Here is a 20,818-nt window from a genome sequence, read left to right as displayed (position 1 = left end):
CACACCTGCAACTTTATACACATGTGGTTCTTTATGGTTCAACATAGAAACAAATTTAATATTCACTAAGACACACACACACACTCGTGAATAGTTTCTGTCTATCAAATTCCACTTACAAAACATAGGCCAGGCAAAAGCTACAGCAGGAAACATTTACATGTGCACATATCATCATCATCATTCCAATGTCTACCTTTCTATGTTTGCCAGATGCCTTTCCTGTCCCCAACCCTCAGTTTCAAAGTTAGGCACCGCTTGTATGTGTGACATTGCAGTGGGATTGAACCCAGAACTGCGCAGTTGCAAAAGCAAACCTCTTCACCCCGCACAGCCATGCCTGCACCACCCACACATTTAATGTTTGGCTGACTTGATAACAGATTAGATATCCAATCTCTACTTCTTTCCAATCATATATCAGAGACACCCAATGAGGCAACCTACATGTGACCATTTGATCCCAGAATTCTATCTTACTCATGCATATCATATCTATCTGTAACATCAACTGTCAAGAAACATTAGTTTTAAGAAGTACAGGAGTAAATACTGCTTGTAATTAAATCACTCGAATTCACACCACCATCTCTTTCTCTCACTCACACAGTCCTAATAATAGCCATTTTGACATTCAGATTATTCAAATGTGATACTTATAAATTCACATTGTTTGCAGTTAATTAAGCATTATTTCGAAGCTTCAAAATTTCAATGTCAGAATGACATTGTAAGGTTGAATTGGGAAACCCACAATCTAGTCATTGTGAGTGCGACACCCTAACCTCTAGGCCATGCACCTTCACATAATGTGTGTGTGTGTGTGTATACAATCATCATCATTTAGTGTCTGTTTTTGATGCTAGCATGGGTTAAGTCTAACTAGAACAGGTAAGATGTACTAAGCTTCAGTTTGGTTTGGCTTAGCTTGGCTTCTTTGGCTGGATGCCTTTCCTAATACCAACCACTCCGAGAGTGCAGAGGGTGCCTTTTACTTGTCACCAGCGCTATATCCTACTTTATCTGTACATGGTGGAGGCACACACTTTGGAAGCTCTAAGAGAGATGTAGGACAAAAATGTGCTGAGAAACACTGCATTAAACTATTATTAATCTCAATGAGATTTTGAAACTGAAAAATTAAAAATTTTTAATTGTTTTTGTTTTTTCAAAAACCAATCAGAGAGAAACAAGCGCATATGCACGCACACACACACACGCACACACACACACACACACAAACACTATACATCATCATCATCGTCAAACATCCACTTTTTCATGCTTGCACGAGCGAGTGACAATTCATTGAGGCAGATTTTCTTTGAGCCAGATGCTCTTTAGGTCACCAACCTTCACCTGTTTCCAAGCAAGGTAATATTTCCTCATGGCCAGACATGTTTTTCCATGGAAGACTGGAAATGAACAACATCACTTGAGTGACAAAGTTGTTCATTTATAACCATTATATGATATCGAGCGCAGGGTACAAACACACACACACATACATAAATGTCAAATGTTCTTTTATAGGTGCAGATGTGACTATGTGGTTAGAAGCTTGCTTCCCAACCACATGGTTCTGGGTTCAGTCCCACTGTGTGGAATTGTGGGTAAAGTGGCTTCTACTATAACTTTAGACCAACCAAAAGCCTTGTGAGTGGATTTGGTAGATGGTAACTGAAAGAAGCCTGTTGTATGTGTGTGTGTGCGTGTGTGTGTGTGTGTATATATATATATATATATATATATATATAGACACACTCACACACACATGTATGTATGTGTATTTTTGTGTGTATGTACATGAGGGTGTGTTTACAACCCTGTAACTTAACGGTTTAGCAAAAAAGACTGATAGAATAAGCACCAAGCTTTAAAAAAAATATTTTTTTAAATATTACACTGGGGTTAATTCATTCAAGTAGAATTCTATAAGGCAGTGCTCCAGCATGGCTGCAGTCTAATAACTGAAACAAGTAAAAGAATAAAAGAACAAAAAAAAAATATGATGGGCTTCTTTCAGTTTCTGTCAACCAAATACACTCGCAGGGCTTTGGTCTGCCAATAGCTACAATACAAGAGAAATTTCTCAAAGTATTGTGCAACAGGACTCAATTGAAGGAGACTACATGGCTGGGGAACATGCTTTTTCACCACAAAACCATGTATGCATGCATGCAGTGAGACAGACAGGTACGTAGATATAATACATCAGATAAATTATCTTCAAATTCACATAGTTTTGTGTCAGTATGTTTATTTCGTATATACCATAAATCCTTACGTATAGTCCGCCCTTGAATATAATATGCAGGGCATTTTGGGGGGGCTGTACTTCTGAAAAACCTAAACCTTGTGTATAATACGCACCCCTTCTCTAACTTGAGTCATGTGTAATTAATCCAGCAGCACCTAGTCGAACAAACACTTCCACGTATGCATAATACAATAATGGTGATGTTCTTAACTGTTATATGGGAATGCAAATATGTTTGCAAATTGTTTTTGCTACATGTTATTCTGTGTTTTGAATATTTTTATTTTAATAAATGTTGCTTACTGCAAGTTATGGATGATTCTTTTATGACTTCATTGCTTTCAGGCTTAGCTTAAGGTATTTTCGCGCCCGACATCACAAAATGCGTCTGAATAAACATAGCCAGACAGCAAATAGAGACTTGGACATTGCTTAGAAGATATTTTTCATTTTTAACCTCGTATATAGTATGCACTAGGGATTTTGACCTTTAAATTTTGGGAATAAAATGCGGATTATACTCAAGGATTTATGGTATTCCATGTGTGTCTAGTTGTATTTATTTGTGTAAACAGGATGTCTGTATGCATATATACATATATTTGTGCAAGTGCATACATATATTTTTACATACACATACTGGTTTTAATACAAATACACATGCACATCTTAGTTCATTCATTATGATCCCATCGTCATCATCACCACCACACATACCAAACCTTCTTAGTTAAATTCAATATGTGTGTGTGTGTGTGTGCATCAAACACATGGTGTCCTCTAGTGAGTAGTTAACACAAGGGAGATAATCGTTTCTTCATACCACCAGGCAGGATTAGAAGTTTAAATTTGAAATTAACCCTTTTGATATCAACCCGCTTCAGACGGCCCCTGGTGTCATGATAGAAGCTTCCTGTTTTTAAGTGATTTAAACTTAAAACCTCTCTTCAAAATTTCGTATTAATTTGTGTCCTAAATACCAGTTTAATAAGGACAAAATTATTTCACTATCTTCTTTATTTTTAAAATCAATTGAAACAAAGCCAGGCTATTTCAAAAGAAATATGGTAACAAAAAGATTCAGTAATAAAGAAAAAGATGCATAAAAAACATTTGAGCCTTTAGCATTCAAATTATTCTGTTGAATGTAATACTTATTTAATCACATTGTTTTGAATTGCATTATCTTGTAGCTTCAAGATTTTTAATGATGCACTTATTATTTTGAACAACATTGTAGGGTAGGTGTGAGAGGCTGGATCTGGTCAGTTTGAACATCAAAGAAGTAGAATGTCTGGGCCAGAAATGGCTGGTTTAACCTTTTAGCATTCACACTGTTTATTCACGTAGTTTTGGATTAAGCATAAGTTATTTTGTAGCTTTGAGATTTTGATGAGGTTACTGCTAATTTTTAGAATGATATTGTAGGGTTAGTGTGAGAGGCCAGATCTGGTCAGTTTGAACATAAAACTTGTAAAATATTTTGACCAGATATGGGCGATTTAAATGCTAAAAAAAATTTTTTTTTTAAGGCTTGTATTTCCAATATCACAATTATTATCATCATAATCATCTTCAATGCCCTTAAGTACATATTCAGTCAGAGGGTGTAAGTTGATGAAAAGACTACACTGTATGAGAAGGAGAGGGGATATTGTTTATAGCAAACAATAAAACCAGCAACAAAAGTTCTCCATCAACATTTCTGACTCAACAGCATGTGTCAGGTCAGTTGTGAGGTCTCTCACGAATGCCACTGGTAACACGGATTCCAGTAAAACATGTTGGACAGTCAAGTTGACAGCAACTAAAATGCCCCCAAACATCCAAGCTTGCCCGGTGAAGAGGGTTGTTAGAAACCCAGCAGGACTAAAAACAAGACCTGTCAAAAGGATGGATGAAACTAGTGTAGGTTTGATGACTGTTTAGCAATAGCATGCATGGGCTCTCAGAAATTCCAGATTGGTGTCTGACATGCTGGCAGACCAGAGGGAGTGAGACACTCCTTAGCTTTTGTTAAAGCATGTCTCTAGAACCAACTTCAAACCCAGGTTATGTCTGCTCTGATAATCAGTAGTGACTTGGTCAGTAAATCCTCTCCAACAACCGACGGCAAGATGAGCTGCTATGGATTACACTATCCCAAAATGTGTATGCATGTGGTCAGGAACCACATGTGAACTTGTTTCCCCACTGAAAATTCCAAACATGACGCTGGCTTGAGTTGGCTCAACCCACCCTGGGTAAATGCCATTGCAAGTACAAATAAGTATAAATTAGGAGGTCCCTGAAATGTTGCTGCCATAAGAAAATGCACCAGGTTACACTTTGTAAAGTGGTTGTCAATAAGGAAGGGAACCCAACCATAGACATCAAGCCAAAGGAGCACCTAGACCTTATAAACAGTAGCAACTCAGAGAGTGATGGAAATTAGACACAAAAGGGTGAGTGTGATGATGATGATATGTGTGTCTGTGTTTGTGCATGTGGCCAGGGATCATATGTGAACTTGTTTCCCCACGAAACACCGAACACTCATTGGCTAGAGTCAGCTCAATCCACCCCAGGTGAATGCCACCACATATACAAGTAAGTAGAGGGGATATGGCACAAATTTACAAACCCATGCAACCCATACATAACACATGAAGTAAATATACATCACAGGTTCTGATAGTCAAAATGAAATTCTAAGTCTGGATCAATACAAGACTCCATACTTTCAACCCAACCAGTTCCAAAGTTCACTGGAGCAAAGAATACAATTAACAGAAGTCCAGAGAGGAAGAGGGGCAGGGGAGAGACGAAATAGGGTCAAAGAGTAAGTGGTTTGTTTGATGAACAAGTAAAATGGTCAGTAGTTTTAATATAATGATGATGATGGTGATAGTGGCAGTGTGGTGGTGGTGGTGATAATGATGATGATGGTGGTGATGACGATGACAGTAACTGTAATGATGACAATGACAATGTGGGTTACAGCAATCATAACAAACAACAATGAGAGCAATAATGATAACAATTAGTGGCCATGATCATGATGACGATGATGATGATGGTGGTGACAATAATGCCAGCAATAACAGCAATGGTACCTCAGCCATCCACAGCCTCAATAACGAACAGAATGTGAGAGTGGGAAAGAAGTTGTATCTTAATTTAAAATCTAAATTTTCTAGAGGACGACTAGTTTACTTCTAAAATAGGATTTTCCTGAAAATACCATAGCTAGTGACCAATGTAAAAGACTTTACATCAATGATCCTCAACTGGGATCCATACGACCCCTGAGAGTGCATATAAGATTTTTTAGTGGTCCGAGCAAGCAAAATAGTAAACTGGGGGCCCGTGGTAATATTTTAAGGATCCAAGAAAAATTTTTTGCTTTAGATGTATGTATTGCAAGAAACAGCTCAGGTTCTTTTTCAAATGTTTTACATAGTTTAAACGACACAGGTGAATGTGTGATAACAAACACAGGAACTTTTGAAAGAAGTGTCTATGATGATGATGATGATGATGATGATGATGATGATGATGATAAGAACAGCCGGCTGCCAACACTTATTTGTGCAAAATAGGGGTAGCTTATCCTGTTCGGGCTATATTATTAGCATTATCCTGCGATTGAGAATTTAAAATCACTTCTTTAACTTTCTAAGACATCTCAACGCTTCTAAAGCAAACTTCGTTTGTTTGTTTACATTCATCGTTATTTGAATTTAATGTACGATAGCGTCTCACAAAGCTATTGCAGGAAATAGAACCAAATCTCCCTCATATCACGCCCTACCATCTTAAAAAAAAACTACTAAGGATGATATTGCCCCAGGTTCTCTCAACATATGAAAAAGACTAGATGGTCAGAGTTGGAATGTCTCTCGTGATAGGTCTGCTCAATCAAAGCTGACTTAGAACCAAACAACAACAGAAAAACAACCACAACCAGCCACTAACTATTCTATGGAGTCAATGAAGAAGCTCACTATGTGGTCAGTTATTCTGCTAGAAATAGCAGTCAAGTCACACCCTACTATTTTTTAAAAAGGACACTTTGGATATGTACTACAAGATAGACTGTGCCTAAAACTAAATTATCGGATGAACATGGCTGGAATGCATTTGAGCAAAGGTTTGCTCATCGACCTGGAGCTAAACATCAGCAACAACCACAAATCCGACAACTAGCAATTCTGGTTCTAATCCGATTGCAGCTTAGCCACCTCATCCTCGTCGCCACTATTATTATCATCATCATCAACAACATCATTGGATAATGGAAGTTCTCCATCACTGCTGCAAAAACCATTACAAAATATCACTAAGATTAAGAAAGCTATCTAATTTTGGTTATCATGTGAACAAACCAACCAACAAACAAAACCAACAAACAAAACAGAAAGCATGCAAACATGCAAGCACATAAAAACACCATTCACACACATATTCTAAAACTAATAGGATATTAATATAAAATTCTATAAATATATTTTTTATTTAAATTTGTATTTCTAGGTTTAAAAAAAAAAAAAAAAAAAGCTTTAAAAAATTACACTTATGTATTTGTTGTTCAAGATTCTTGATGTGAAACCGTGTATTGAAGCAGATATTGCTACACTTGGGGATGGATATATTTTGCCAATTAAACACATGCTCTATATGTTTGGTATTCTCTTCAGCTTTAAAAGGAGAAAGGGGCTCTCTACCCCCACCTTTTGACCAGGCTCCTGTGGCTTTTATGTGTTTTTCCACGAGTAACCTTTCGAAGCATCTCCCCCTATTGGGAGTTCTATTTGTTACATATTTTCATAGTTATTGCACATTTTTTTACACGGGCTTTTTTCCAAACGGACAAAACCCTTTGTAACTTTCGTCCTGTGTTTTACACCTTTATGTTTTAATTAATTTTTGTCAGCCCTTGTGGCCAATAAAACGAATTAATTAATTATTATTATTATTATTATTATTGAATGAGAGAGCAGTGCATGCCGTCAAAGTGACACCGGGGTAAAATATACGAAGCCCAGTATACCCATCATGACTACCCGTCTGATAAGGGTACACCAGGCACATGCATCACAACCATATGTGCGCGACATGGTGATCTCATATCATGATAAACAGCACATGACCTTGCAGGTGGAGCCCAATTAGAATTTTCTTCTGATTGAGTAACCCATCCTGCTCAAAAGGTCCCTGAATAAAGGTTGTTTAAGGATGTTGAACGAAACACCCATATTTCCAGAGGTGAATTATTCAAACCCCAAAGATAAGAGATGCACATATCATCAGCCACTAAGGGACATGCTCGACTGGTTACAGTCAAACAACTGACAAGCAAATCTGTGGTATTGAGCAGAATATTTGCTGTAGCCCATTATTATTATTATTATTATTATTATTATTTTAGTGTCTTTGGCTAAGCTTTTTTATCACACATCCTGTGACTTCAACAGTGACTCTCTATCCCATGATAAGTCACAGGATACATGATGAAAGAGCTTAGACAAAAACACTAAAATAATAATAATAATAAAAATGAAGAGAGGCATGCAGTGCATGTGTTTAATTGGCAAAATATGACCATCCCCAAGAATAACAATACTTTTTAAAAAAAGCGTTTTAAGATAAACAAGAACAAGGTTAACCCCTCTACGTTCATAACCAGGTCATTACAACTATAACTGACAAAAGCTCAGGTAGATAGATAGATCTTTTATCTTTTACTTGTTTCAGTCATTGGATTGTGGCTTCTTGGGGTACCACCTTGAAGGGTTTAGTTAAACTAATCAACCCCAGTATTTATTTTTAAGTCGAGTGCTCAGTCTATCAGTCTCTTTTTGCAAAACTACTAAGTTTGCGGAACCAATACCAAATGTCAAGTAGTGATGGGAGATGTGTGAACATACATATGTACGTGGATATATATATAACGGGTTTCTTTCAGTTTCTGCCTACCAATTCCACCCACAAGGCACTGGTTGATCTGTGGCTATATAAGACAATTGTCCATGAAGCTATGCACAGAGGGACTGAACCTGAAACCATGCAGTTGGGAAACAAGCTTCTTAACCACACTGCCATATATATGATTGGATCATTGCAAGTGAAACTGACCAACTATTTATCTTGGTAAATAAACGACCAGGCCAACACAGCTGAAAATCTGGCCATCCATCCATCTTCTCCATGCAACTATTCCTCGGAAGGTTATGGATAGAGTCCTCAAGCACCTCCTCTACAGGGTTCTATCAGAAGCAACCATCATTAGACTTTCTAGCTGGATTTCCAAGAGTGACCAACCAAGACTATGGATATCATTTAAATACTTCATTTTCAGTCTATCCCTAGGTGGCATTTGGTCCTCAGCAGAAGAGAGGTTGATAAAAAAGCCAAACTTGCCATCTTCAATTCTGTTTCCATGCTTATCCTCATCTATGGTCTCAAATCTCGGGTAATGACCAAAAGAGTACAATTGCAAATAAAAAGGGTAAAGACCCTATTCGGTCATGGATGACCATGAGATTGCATCTAGAAAGTTACCCTTTGAGGTACAAGTCTGGGCAAGGTTGTTTATGGAAGACCAGCTGTTATCTAGCCCCCTCTCTCCACACCACCAATGTTGTCAAAGAGAAAAACAAAAGCTGATAGAGCTTGGCACCGATGGCATTGCAACTCATTCCTGCCATTGAGTGAACTGAAGCAACGTGAAATAAAGTGTCTTGCTCAAGAACACAACACACAACCCAGTCCACTAATTGAACTCACTACCTCATGATTGTGAGCCTGACACTAACTGCTGCAAAACCGGGATCTTCCAAAGGATTTCTGGAGTAATAATACTCAACAGGGGGCGTAGCTCAAAGCTCAGGAAGTCTCCCCAGGTTGAGTCACTACTCCTTCTCCACATTTAGAAATCACAGGTCCAGAACTAGGGTATGTGATTAGAATATCACAGGTCAGAATCACAAGACAGACTCTTCAAGCCAAGCTAACCAGCAGGAGTTCTGGGAATAAACCAGCTGGAAATGACCTGGTAGGTTCGGCTAAGTCAAATAAATGGCCAAGATGCCACAGCTGAGACTGTAACTGACCACAAGTCACAACCACAAACTGGTTTAACAATCAGCTGATCACTACAGAAAATGTAACTGCTGAGATATTCAGAGTAACTGGCTCTAGCTATAACATAAATATCGACTATAACATAATTATAAGTGACCAGGTCATCAGAATTGAAAGTAGCTACATAGATAATTTTCTGATTTTATAACAACTTAATGACCAGGCTATATATAATATAACATGCAAATGATCGAGTTACAACCAAAAAGAACCCACAGCCATGCTGAGTCAATGATTAGGTTGATGCATATGGAAGATGAATTTGTTATCAAAGCTACAAATGACCATAAATGTGATTACAATAATATCAAGTAAATAGACAGATTATTTACTGGACATCGACAGTGGTCAACTAGTTACATCAGATAAATAAATAAGGTGACCTTAGCTGACCATAACTGAAAATGACCTGGTCATTACAATTATGCTAAATATATTACCAGGCCTTCACAGCTTGAAATAGCTTGGTCATTACAGCTGAATCAAATATATGACTATCCTTTATTTAGAGTTATATCCCAACAACAGCCCTTCTACAGGGCCAGAAGATAATCCAGCCCTGAACATTTGATATTCTACAAATTTCAGGCAAGGCCCTACAATGGAGTTTTGCTCTCTGGGACAGTGCTGCTGCAACACACACTCACCCATGCCACTACTCAGACATTCCTCCACTTCACCCTTATAACCAATACCTCAGGCCCTGCACAAATGCCTATGCCTGGTCCTGTTTTCACAGACTGTCGGCCCTTGAGAATTCCTACCCTGCTTATGCCTTAGCTGCGGTGATTTGCAATGGACCAAGAAAATATTGATTTCACTGGTCTAGGAGAACCTATGACAACCATGCATAAAGCCCCTTCCTCCAAACCCAGCAAGTAATAAAAAAAAAAAAAAAAAAAAGGACCAAGCCAACAAGCTAATAATGATCTCAGCTACAATAACTGAAAAAGAACTAGTCACTAGAACTATGGCAGAGAAATGACAGTGCCACCAAAAGTGAAGAAAGATCTGATCACTACGGCTATGAGCAAATACTTAAACTATTGTAGCTGATATCAACTTGTTCACTACATCCATAAGCAAATAACTGCTACAGTTGATATTGACTTGGTCGTTATAGCGATACTGACCTCATCACTACAGCTTTGAGCAAATGCCTATACTACTACTACAGCTGATACTCTAACTGCCGCAAAACAGGGATCTTCCAAAGGATTTCTGGAGTAATAATACTCAACAGGTGCATAGCTCAAAGCTCAGGGAGTCTCTCAAGGTTGAGCCACTGCTTCTTCTCCACACTTAGAAATCACAGGTCCGGAACTAGGGTATGTGATTAGAATATCACAGGTCAGAATCACAAGACAGACTCTTCAAACCAAGCTAACCAGCAGGAATTCTGGTCATTACAGCTATGAACAAATAAATGACCAAACCACCATAGCTGAAAACTGGTTTCAAATTTTGGCACAAGGCCAGCAATTTCAAGGGCGGGACTAAGTCAATTAAATCAACCCCAGTGCTCAGCTGGTACTTACTTTATTGATCCCGGAAGGATGGAAGGTAAAGTTGACCCCAGTGGCATTTGAACTAAGATGGATGAAATGCTGCTAAGCATTTTGCCCAGAATGCTAATGAACCATAGCCGAAAATGACCATCTCAACAGATGGTTAATTTCAACAGCTAAATAAATGAGCAGGCCATCACAGCTGCAAATGACCTGGTCATTATAGCTATGACAAATAATGACCATACTAACACAGCTTAAAATGACTTCATCATGATAGCTAAGCTAAATAAATAAGGCTAATGAGGCTATCTCAGTTGAAGATTATCTGGTCATAGTTATGTCTAATAAATGACCAAACGAGCATAGCTCAAGAATGACCCAGTCATAGTAACAGCTAAGCCAAATAAAATGAGAAGCTATCTGGTCATCACAGCTAAAATAACAAATATGTAACTAGGCCACAACCACTATAACTTAGCATGTAAACAAGCAGGTTGATAATTAAAAGAAAAAAAAAAATCAATTAATTAAATTTAAATAAAAATTAAAAACTAAACAGAAACTAAGATATTATATATATACATATATTTATATACATATATACAAAGTGCATACTTCTTCCGTCCAGGGCCAGAGACAACAGCAGGCAACGATGACTTGGTATCTGAAGAATCTGTGCTGGCATCCGGTTCCTCTTTCACTTTGCTTGCCATCTTCAGAAAGTTCTTCTCAGCCAAGGGACAGCCAGACAGCTTGTGGTGGGCAGAGTATTTACCTGTCACATGACCAACCCCATCGCATCCAGGAGTTGGGCACTTCCTCCTGAAACACCAGCAGACCAAATTTATTTATGCTGCAGCTGGACGGTGACGTTTGATGTTTTTTTTTTGATGTTGTTGTTGTACAATCTGTTCTCTAATAAGTCAGCCTCTCTCTCTCTCTCTTTCATTATCATACGTCTTATTTTTTTATATCATTCATTTTCTCGGAAGCACACACACAAACAGGTATACACACATATGCATGCACACATACAGACACATACAAACAGGGATACACACATATGCATACACACACTCGCGCACAAACAGGTATACGCACATATACATGCACACACACACAAATAGGGATGCATGCATGCACACACACACACACACAAACAGGTATACACACATGCATGCACACACATACAAACAGGCATACACAAACACACACACAGAGGCACAGACACACAAACAGGCATACACACATGCATGCAAGTGCAAACACACACACACATAAACAGGTGTACACAAATATGCATGCACACACACACACATACAAACAAGCATACACACACACACAGGCACAGACACACAAACAGGCATACACACATGCATGCATGCACATACACACACACATGTGAATAGGGGTTTCAATGTGATAGCTTTTACACCGTCTATGCAGCAGCCGAATTTCTCTGAACGACAGGCACCGATACCTTGATATCTTGAGAATCTAATAAAGACCAATTTTATAACACTTCAAATAGCATATATCTACCCTCTTTCATTTGTTTTACTTGTTTGAGCTATTAGATTGTGGCCATGCTGGGGCACTGCCTCGAAGAATTTTTAGTCAAATGAATTGACCCAGGTACTAATTTTTTTTTTAAAGCCTGGTATTTGTCCCTATTGGTTCCCTTTGCTGAACCACTAACTGATGGGGATGTAAACACACCAACAATGGTTGTCAAGTAGTGATAGGGAACAAACACACACACAACTACATAACCAGTACCTGAAAACTTAAACTCAAAACATATAACCCCCTAACTTCAATAATATCTTGGCCATAACTATTGAACCTGAAATGTGTGTGTGTGTGTGTGTGTGTGTGTGAGTCAGTGAGTAAATGAGTGAGTGCACACACACACAACAGACTTCTTTCAGTTTTCATCTACCAAATCCGCTCGAGGATTTGGCAGGCCCAAGACTATAATAGAAGACACTTGCCCAAGGTGCCACGCAGTGGGACTGAACCTGGAACCATGTGGTCTTACCACACAGCTATGCCAGCGCCTGCACAGACAGGATGGAAATAGATGGTGATATAGAGGACTTCATTTGTCATGGATGATACATGAGGATTCTACAAATTCTTGCTGAAAACCCTGCATAGATGATTTGTTTGTAATAAGAACTAGGCTTTAAAAAAAAAATAAGTACTGAGGTTGATTTGTTCGACCAAACCCTTCAAAGTGGTACCCCAGTCCATCTATTTTCAACTATGCACCTTTATTCAAGTTCTGTCCACTGTGTTCATTGTAATAGTCATACACACATACTCACACACACATCATCATCATCATCATTTAACGTCCAGTGTCCATGCTGGCATGGGTTGGAAGATTTGACCAGAACTGACAAGCTGAGGAGCTGCACCAGACTCCAGCCTGATCTGGCATGGTTTCTACAGCTGGATGCCCTTCCTAATGCCAACCACATTACAGAGTGTGCTGGGTGCTTTTACATGACACTACATGGGTGCTTTCATGTGGTTCCACACAGGTGCTTTTACAAGCGCTGCACGCACACTTTTACATGGCGCTTTCACATGGGGTTACAAAGGTGCTTTTATGTGAGGTCACACAGCTGCTTTTACTTGTTGTACAAGCCAGCTTCTCTATTAAGAGCTTATATTCATTATAAGGTGGATGGATCAATGGATTAATGGATGAATATACACAAACGCACATACACACACACAGGTTGGACGGTTTGACCAGAACTGGCAAGCTGTAGTAGACTCCAGTCTGATCTGGCATGCTTTCTACAGCTGAATGTTCTTCCTAACACCAACCACTTTACAGAGCATGCTGGCTGCTTTTACGTGGCACTGCACGGGTGCTTTTACATGGTGCCACACAGACACCACTTTTACAGAATCTATATGCCCTAATTTAAGAATGACAAAGACAGACAGATAATACTAGCAAGCAAGCAAGCCCTGAAGAACAGGAGAAAAGACAGTTTGTAAACCAAGTGAGAGCAGCATAGTAGATCCATAAAGTTAAGGGCTGGAACATTCACTGAAGATTTTCTACTATTTACACTTGGTCACCTACCTATATTATTAGCGCACATTTAACTCCTTGTCAAAAGCATGTTAAATTGAACTGCAATTATAATCAAGATCAACTAATAATGGAGGGACAATAGTTCTAGGAAGAAGAGAAGGAGGTAGAAAGGGAACCGAGTTAATGAAGGAGTGGCTGTGGAGTTACTCAATTTGCTAGAAATAACAGTGAAATCTCCCTCAATTTACACCCTACCATCTTAAAGGACACATTGGATAATGAAATCCATAAGACACAAGAATATTGGTATGGTTGGTCATAGCTAAAACACCTATGAACACATCTGCTCTATCAAGACTGACCAGAAGATAAGAGAAAAAGACAGAAGGAAAAAAACACAAAAAACCAAGAGGAACAGACTAATATTGGTTCCAAATTTTGGCACAAGGCCAGCAATTTCAGGGGAGGGGATAAGTCAATTACATTGACTCCAGTGTTCAACTGGTGCTTATTTTATCAACCCTAAAAGGATAAAAGGCAAAGTTGACCTCGGCAGAATTTGAGTTCAGAACACAAAGACAGATGAAATACCGGTGTGCTAACAATTCTGCCAGCTTGCAACCTTTAACCCTTTCATTACCGTATTTTTTTCTTTTGAGATGCTGTGTTTCTTTCAATTATTTTAAATAAACAAAAATTCAGTAAAATAACTTAGTTATCATTAAGCTAGTGTTAGGAATTGTGACTAAGGTTTGGTGGAAGATTTTAATTCAAAACTTATGAAAACAAGCCATTTGTACTTAGAACCAGAGCAGGTTTCAGAAGGGTTGGTCACAAATGGGTTAACGGTAAAGAAAATTCCAGCAAGGTTTTGAACAATGAATCTGTCAAACTAATGTCTCAATGGTAAATAAATATTTAAAAGAAAAACATGAAATTAGGAAGGTGAAAAGTTCTGAGAATTGAAAACTTATGAAAACAGGACATTTGTACTCAGAGCCAGAGCCGGTTTCAGCCAGGTTGGTAACGAAAGGGTTAAGGAACAGACTAACATAAAGAACAGGTAAGGAACTTCAATAACCCTTCACAAACAGCGGGAAATCAAGAGAAAAGAGTAAAGAGCACCATTCTAGCAGTTAGAAATCAGAGATGAGGAAGGCTCAACAGTTTATTACAATATGAGGCTGATGATGATGGTGATGAAGGTGGTGATGCGGGTAATTGTGATATTAATGAGTGTGGTGACATTAACAGGGATGAAAGCAATAACGGTCAAAATGATGGCAATAAGACGATGGTATTTACTCATCTCTAGTGACTACCTAGCTGAAAAGAAAAAGTAGTGACCACCACCACAACTATCATTGCCATCACCATCACCACTCCAGAGCTGATTGGCTAGCCAGTTGGTTGGTTTGTTTACTGGTTTGATAGTGTGGTTGGGTGTTATTAGCTTAAGGTAGAGCAGGCCATCCAGCTGTAAAAAAAAAAAAGGTTTTCCAACATTCCATGCAAAAGGCTTGCTTTTTCATACCCATCCAACCCATACTGACAGAGAAGTAGATGTAAAATGTACAGTAAGAGATCGGAGAGACGAAGAGACTGAAGTTGAGTATGAAAGTCAGGAGGAGGAGGAGGGAGTGCGTGAAGGTAGAGGACAAGGTAGGAGTGGATGTACGAGACATGGGAGGCAGAGGCAAGACAGGAGGCAGATGCACTAGAAGAGGAAGACAGACAAGTGGCTGACGGCTGATATGAGGGAGCGTATGGAAGAGTCATATGGACAGAGAGAAGATAGAAGAGACTGATATGAGGAGAAAGAAGTAAAAATAGAATGGGAGACTTGACTGAAGCCTTCCTGGTAGAAGACATAATATTAGTAGGAAGAAGAAGAAAAAAAAATCGCTGTAAAGCATATCATACACATATAGACAAATATTCAGAACTAAACCCATCACACAACCATAAATATATCAGCACTTCCAGAAACACAGGAAAACATAAAACATCCACACTTGTAAATACGAATGCTCACACACATACACACAGAGTGTTCAGCTACATGGGATACCCTATTAACATATGAGATCCCCAGGCACTGATGACAACAGTTACATAAATAATTATATAATAAAAAAATGATTAACCCTTTCATTACTGAATTTATTTTGTGATGCTCTGTGTTTCTTTCAATTATTTTAAATATAATGAATAATTTAGTAAAATGACTTTATCATTAAGCTAGTTTTAGGAGCATAAATTGTGGCTAAGGTTTGGTGGAAGATTTTAATTCAAAACTTATGAAAACAAGACATGTATATTAAAGAGCCAGAGCTGGTTTCAGCTGGGTTTGTAATGAAAGGGTTAAAGCATAAAAAAATTATTAAGGCATAAAAAAAAATTAATTCAAAATGGGTGCAAGCATGACTGTGGTTAGGAAATTTGCTTTCCAACCACATGATTTCAGGTTCAGTCCCATTCTACAGCATGTTGGGCAAGTGTCTTCTACCTTAGTCAACCAAAGCTTTGAGTTGATTTGGTAGAATCTGGGAGATGGAAACTCAAAAAAGTCCATCATGTGTGTGTCATCATCATCATCATCATTTAACATCTGTTTTCCATGCTAGCATGGGTTGGACGGAGCATTTCTAAGCTTTACAGGCACATATTTTCACTCGCCTATATTCTTCATAGTATCTTGTCTACTTCTTTCCTATTTGTTTCAAATTTTACTAGTGTTATCTGAATTTTACTTGTATATATCTTTATGCTGACAGAATTATCTGCCACTATTTTGTGAATTCACTATAAAAACTATACACACACACACAGATACATACCACACACACAGATATGTGTGTGTATGTATATATATATATATATATATATATACACCACACATATATATACCACACATACACATAGACAGGCTAGGTGGTGGGTAGCGATTTTCTTTACTACTTCAGGAAGTGACAACCCTGCCTGACACGAGTCCCGGGCTCAGCTGGCTCCGGCTGACAGTACCCGGTATGGGCCCCTATCCAGGAGACAACCTTCAAAGAAATCCAGAGTGGAGCCAGGGGGGCAGTTTAGTGTTCGACTGGACACTCTTCTGGCAGCTCCTGCAGCCAAGCTGGTGCCAAAAGTAATGCTCTGCACTCCTTTGGACTATGTCAGCAAGGTCGAGAGAGGAATCCTGATGATTGGGCTACCCAGGATTTTCTTACATCTAGCCCAGGCCTGCGCAAAACTGGAGACGAAACTGGAGAGGACATGAAATGTAAAAACCAGACTGGATTAGTTTATGCGCAACTCCATTGTCTCCCGAGACAAAAGGATGCCAACAACACATAGACATACAGTACAATAAAATAACAGGTGGAGAGGAGTTGTTAATGGCATCGATGTATTTATAAAATAGTTATGCACGAACAAGTATAAAAATATACATATATTTTAGCAAAAAAAAAACCCAGGAAAATCAAGAAAGTGAGAATTCGTATGTAATCCTACATGGATAGGTATCTACCACTGGTTCCCAACATTTTCACTACCAAAGACCCCTTTAATTTAAATGAGTTTTCCCATGAACCCCAGGATATTATTGAAAGGTCTGTTAATTTAACATGCTCACGGACCTCCAGGGGTCCGCAGACCAAACGTTGGGAACAACTGATATATATCCTGAAAGTTCATGCTCTAATATCAGAGATATCAATTATATGCCTTTTCTGACATATTTTATCCACTACACACACACTTACATATACACACATATACATACATGAATACATACACAAATATATACATGTAAATATATATATATATATATATATATATATATATATATATATACACATACATACACATATATACAAATATGTATGTATATACAAGGTGATATCAAATAGTTCCTGGACTAGTTCTGTAGCACACCAACAGATGGCAGCACATGGTTGCATGTGCAGTGAGAGCTAGCAGTGACCTTCATGAGGCAGTGTGCTGAACAACACTGCTGTGTTTACTTTGCAAGTTGTGAAATTTGTGTTTTTGTGATGAATGTGTATGCTGTAGTCTATGATTTTTGTCATGGACAGGAACAAAGAACCAATGTGAAATTTTGCGTTAAACTTGGGAAGTCTACTACAGAGACATTGAGCATGCTTCAGCAAGATTACCACAACAAGGCAATGGGTCATACACAATGTTTCGAATGGCACGGGCACTCCAAAAATCAGAAGAACATCCCTAGAAGATGACAAGCAATCTGGAAAACCTGCCACAAGCATCACCCCCAGAAATGTGGTATTGTGCGTCCCCAGGGCCAGACCGTCAATCGAAAGTCTTACTGTTACATTTTGAAGCATTTGAGGAAGGAAACTTAGTGAAGCAACCGGATTTGTGGAGTGCAAAGAATTAGATTCTTCATGATGATGATGCCCCAACACCGAGTTCTCCTTACTTGTAAGTTCCTCACCAAAAACAAAATGGTATCATTGAACACCCACCCTACATGGACGTATCTACATATAGACCATTTAACATCCACTTTTCCATGTTTCATATAGTTAGAAGCAATCTTAACTTCACAAACATGCCTATAACCATGCTATGCATATATTTCGTATGTGTGTGTGTGTGTATAACAAAAATATGTAAAGAGAAAATTACATCATTAATTGCAGAATTCACCTTACAAAGCCGACAATTGTTTCTATTGTATTAACATGTTTAGATAAAGAAAATATCATTGAAATTAATATTCCTGAAAATACATGTTAACACAAGGTTTTCGAGGTGATCTAAAATTAGTTACATTGAAAGTGAACTAAGGAAATATTTCCAGTACATGAACGCCTTCAAAAAGAACACTACAAAGAAATATAATCTAAGAAATTTTTGTATTCTACTATTGGTGATGTGAGAAAGGGACAGACAGAGATGTGTGTGTGTAACCATATATATATATATATATTCATCTGGCTTCTTTCAATTTCTGTCTATCAAATTTATACACAAGGCTTTGTTTGTACCAAACCAATCATACAGTTGATGGTACTTGTCCATCTGAACCCAAAACACATGTGGTTGGAAAATAAACTTTTGAATCATACAGCCATGCCTGCACTACATGAGCATAATAATTCCATGACCAAGCTCTACTCCACTTACCAATTACTGTTCTCACATACCCTTATTTTCCCAAATGACATTCACGAACGACTACCATCATACATGACCACTATCACCTAAACTTACTCTAAATCTGGCCATTACCCATGATCAGATATTTTTACCACCATAGACTGCATAGTTTTCAATCAAATCACCACATTCAATTAACCAGCGTCCACTCTGGTTGTCATCCACTACGCTGGGTATCATTCACAACCTCACAGTAGGTTGCCCCAAGTCTAGATGCCTTCAATCGTCACATCAAACTGTTATCCCAAATTCACATCTCCACATCCTGAAATTCTCTTATTTCATGATTGCTGGTGACTGTAAAGAATTCTAACTCCTCTTCTAAAAGCTATTTCTCTCAAAAAATATAGTTCACTAATATTTCATAAACCGTGGAGGCACAATGGCCCAGTGGTTAGGGCAGCGGACTCGCGGTCGTAGGATCGCGGTTTCGATTCCCAGACCAGGCGTTGTGAGTGTTTATTGAGCGAAAACACCTAAAGCTCCACGAGGCTCCGGCAGGGATGGTGGTGATCCCTGCTGTACTCTTTCACCACAACTTTCTCTCACTCTTACTTCCTGTTTCTGTTGTACCTGTATTTCAAAGGGCCGGCCTTGTCACTCTCTGTGTCATGCTGAATATCCCCGAGAACTGCGTTAAGGGTACATGTGTCTGTGGAGTGCTCAGCCACTTACACGTTAATTTCACAAGCAGGCTGTTCCGTTGATCTGATCGGATCAACCGGAACCCTCGTCGTCGTAACCGACGGAGTGCTTGAAAAAAAAAAAAAAATTTCATAAACCACCTAAAACCCAACACACACACACATACAAGTCCACTAAACAAAACTGTATTCATAAAAAATTGCAAGCAATCGAAACAAGGACTCACATATTTCACAACAAACCACCATTGACTGACAGTGGTTGCTCCTCTCTAATGAACCTACAAACAGTCCTCACTCACATTCACTACAATTACTATACACCAAATTTACGAGAAAGGAAATGAGATGAATGACAAAGGAACATAGGTGAGGGAAAAGAACAAAGGCAGACGGAGAAAATAAAACCACAGGTTCAACTCACGACATTTCCAAAGTCACCGTTGATGGTTCTATAGCTCTGGCTGGTCGCTGTCCAATAGGGGTGCTAGTTCCTTCTTCAACTCGAGTTGAACCTAACCGGTCCTGTAACGTTGTCTCTTTGTTCATATTCAGATGGGAATAGGAACAACCAGATGCACTGAAGAGAGAGAGAGAAAAATAATCCATCTCAAAATCAAAGTCAGTATATATATATATATATTTCTTTACTACCCACAAGGGGCTAAACATAGAGGGGACAAACAAGGACAGACAAAGGGATTAAGTCGATTACATCGACCCCAGTGCGAAACTGGTACTTTATTTATCGACCCCGGAAGGATGAAAGGCAAAGTCGACCTCGGCGGAATTCGAACTCAGAACGTAACGACAGACGAAATACCGCTAAGCATTTCACCCTGCGCGCTAACGTTTCTGCCAGCTCGCCGCCTTATATATATAAGTCAGTATATATATAAGTTATCATCATCATTCATCATTTTTTAACATCTGTTTTCCATGCTGGTAGGGGTTGGACTGTTTGACGGGCTCTCAAGAGTCACAGGGTTGCATCATCCAACATGTCATCTCTGGC

The 20,818-nt window shown here is 38.7% G+C and overlaps 1 protein-coding gene across 8 annotated transcripts in view; it reads right to left on the bottom strand.

Moving 5' to 3' along the window:
- LOC115219031 (lethal(3)malignant brain tumor-like protein 3) overlaps positions 1 to 20,818 on the bottom strand; it is a 112,102-nt gene that overhangs the window by 6,431 nt on the left and 84,853 nt on the right. For 6 of the 8 annotated variants that reach the window (XM_029789075.2, XM_036509034.1, XM_029789076.2 and 3 more), the window contains 2 exons: positions 20,228 to 20,383; positions 11,512 to 11,718 (listed from right to left, as the gene is read on the bottom strand). In XM_029789075.2, the coding sequence (XP_029644935.1) occupies positions 11,512 to 11,718; positions 20,228 to 20,383 (363 nt within the window). The remainder of the gene's footprint in view (positions 1 to 11,511; positions 11,719 to 20,227; positions 20,384 to 20,818) is intronic. The other 2 variants (XM_029789078.2, XM_029789077.2) reach the window with 1 other exon arrangement.

Source organism: Octopus sinensis, linkage group LG14 (assembly GCF_006345805.1).
Source record: "Octopus sinensis linkage group LG14, ASM634580v1, whole genome shotgun sequence".
NCBI lineage: Eukaryota > Metazoa > Mollusca > Cephalopoda > Octopoda > Octopodidae > Octopus > Octopus sinensis.
This window is presented reverse-complemented; position numbering and strand designations above follow the sequence as displayed.